The sequence below is a fragment of the Nematolebias whitei genome, chromosome 20 (genome assembly GCF_014905685.2).
Source record: "Nematolebias whitei isolate Nwh7 chromosome 20, NemWhi1, whole genome shotgun sequence".
NCBI classification, from domain to species: Eukaryota; Metazoa; Chordata; class Actinopteri; order Cyprinodontiformes; family Rivulidae; genus Nematolebias; species Nematolebias whitei.
Genome location: NC_056517.1, coordinates 10,003,393 through 10,006,221, shown reverse-complemented (window position 1 = coordinate 10,006,221; position 2,829 = coordinate 10,003,393). Strand labels below are relative to the sequence as shown.

The 2,829-nt window shown below is 39.7% G+C and overlaps 1 protein-coding gene across 1 annotated transcript in view; it reads right to left on the bottom strand.

Annotated features, from left to right (window-relative positions):
• Positions 1-2,829, bottom strand: part of LOC119426830 (2-lysophosphatidate phosphatase PLPPR4) — a 39,717-nt gene that overhangs the window by 11,264 nt on the left and 25,624 nt on the right. The window contains exon 6 of the mRNA XM_037694413.1: positions 1,286-1,343. Coding sequence (XP_037550341.1) covers positions 1,286-1,343 — 58 coding nt within the window. The remainder of the gene's footprint in view (positions 1-1,285; positions 1,344-2,829) is intronic.

Sequence of the window (2,829 nt, the reverse complement as noted above, 5' to 3'; positions counted from 1 at the left end):
TGTTATTTATTACAACTGTTGTTATTTATTATAGCTGTTGTTATTTATTATAGCTGTTGTTGTTTATTATAAGTGTTGTTATTTATTACAAATGTTGTTATTTATTATAGCTGTTGTTATTTATTATAGCTGTTGTTATTTATTATAACTGTTGTTATTTATTATAGCTGTTCTTAGTTATTATAACTGTTGTTATTTATTACAGCTGTTATTTATTATAGCTGTTGTTATTTAATATAACTGCTGTTATTTATTATAACTGTTGTTGGTTATTGTAACAGTTGTTGGTTATTGTAACTGTTGTTATTTATTATAACTGTTGTTTGTTATTGTAACTTTTGTTGGTTATTGTAACTGTTGTTGGTTATTGTAACTGTTGTTATTTATTATAACTCCAGATATACAGTTATAATAACTAACAACAGTTATAATAACTAACTGTTGTTAGTTATTATAACTGTTGTTAGAGCAGAAAAACTTTGGACTGCAGCTTCCTGTATTGTATTTGGGGAGTGGTGGCGCAGAGGTTAGAGAGGTGGGCTTGTAATCCGAAGATCGCCGGTTCACGCCCCGGCCCCGACAACATCAAAAATTGTGGGTGGGGTAGGTGAAACACCCACACTTGCCCCCACCCTCATTCGCCCCACTCTGGGCCCATGAGCAAGGTCCTTAACCCCACCATGTGCTCCCTAAACAGGTCTCTCTTGAAAATGAGTTCTCGTGGCTCAATGAGACTAACCTGGATAAATAAAGGCTAAATGAAAAAAAAAAAAAATAAAATAAATTGTGCATGTGCGACTTTACACTTGGAGCATTTCACATCTCTGTTGGGGTTTTGCTTGAAAATCTCCTCAGAGACCTGGATTCAGAAACCTTCAGTTTCAGAGAAAATGAGGACGTTGTCTGTAAATGAATGTTTGAATGTTTCACGTTGTGTAAACGGTGCCTCAGACTGGTTGCCCTGTCTGTCAATCAAATGACAAATTTCATAGATGATGATAGGCTGATGTCGGTTTTTAATGCCATCTACCCAGAATACCTTTGAGATCCACCGATAGATCATGATCGAGGTATTGAGCACCCCGTCTCAAAGAGTTTAATCACACAGCAGTAAAATCTGCCTGCAGGCAAGAACCAGAGCAGCATTTACAACTAAAAGTTTCTAAAACTGATTATTTGCAAAGAAAACAAAACCAAAACATGAATATTTACGTCCATGAAACATTTTGTGCATTTATGTCTTTCTTTTAGATCAGTAACCTTGGACGACTACCCAATTACTCACCGAAACATAGACAGCGGCGAAGGACGCAAGCGTTGCATGCTGGGATGGGAAGGATTTTCTGAAACAGAGAACAAAAATAGATTCTTCCAATGGTCTCATCTGCATGAATGAGTCAACAGCAGGAGGAAAGAAACGCAGCATGGCGAGGATCTATCAGGCGTGATCGTAATGGATCGAACCACTGAACCACCGAACCACATTCTCCACTTCCTCTCATCTCATTTAAGTAAAACCTTCTATAAATGAAACTGACGTTACCCAATGAGTTACCAATAAAACAGCCAACCAATCAGTGTCTCTCCTCCGGCTCCATGTCTGTGTGTAATGAAGTCCACCAGGACTTGGACTGTGAGCTGCAGAACCAACCTGAACCTGCGGCCCAGTTACACACTCAGCTCTATTCCAGTGACCTACTTCTGACAACTGCTTCTAATCACTCTAAATCCACACACACAGTGCTCCTGAGTGGGTCTTTGTGCACTGCAGCAGCTGTGTGGATCCTTCGGTTGTTTTTTTTAACATCTGTAGAGTCATAAAAGATTCATACACACATGAAAACAGATTGCGTTGCTTCTCAGTGAGCTGACCCAGTTCTACAGCTGAATTTACCACTCTAAGCATATTTTATGCTCTAAGATTCTGCTGCCATGCACAGATTATGTGTTGCACTCACAGTACGTGACGGGGATGACTCTCAGCTACTACCACATCGAACTTGAGTTCAACAGTTTTAAGATTTAAGCCAAAGCTTTAAGCAAGGTCAGATTCTTTCTATATTCAAAAAAGTTCAAGACAAAAACAACTGGACTTTATTTGTAACAGAAGACGTTTCGCTTCTCATCTGAGGAGCTAAACATCTGTTACAAATAAAGTCCAGTTGTTTTTGTCTTGAACTTCTTTAAATTTACCATGTCCTGGATGACTGAGAATCTTCACCAGTGGAATTTTTCTACAGGATTTCCAGTTTTTCTCCTGCAGCTTTTCGACACCAGATGGCGCCAACAAGCACACACCTGTGGACCATTCTGCTAATGAGCTGCAGGAGTATGAATAGCTGTAGATGACATCTTTCCGAGGCTGGTGCATTATCTGCCTACCAGTAGCTTACGTCAGTGTTTTTCAACCACTGTGCCGTAGCACACTAGTGTGCCGTGAGAGATCATCAGGTGTGCCGCAGGAAATTATTCAATTTCAACTAATTGGTCTAAAAAACACTTTGGAAAACTAATTAATTATTATCTGCAAATAGTATGCTATTGTCGAGTGTCTGTGCTGTTTAGTGACTGGCAGAGTTATCATGTAATACTCTTCCATATCATTTTCATATTTGTGTGAGGAAATGGGGGCGGAGCATAAAGCCTTGCTGTTTCATACAGAGGTTCGATGGTTGTTGCGCTGCAAGGTGCTGTATGAGCTGCGCGAGGAACTTAAAGTGTTTCTGACAAATGAGGGGTCTGCTTACACAAAGCTGCTTGTAGTTGATGAATGGTGTGCTAGACTGGTGGCAATTTTAGACTTTTTTTTTTGGGGGGGGGGGGGGGGGG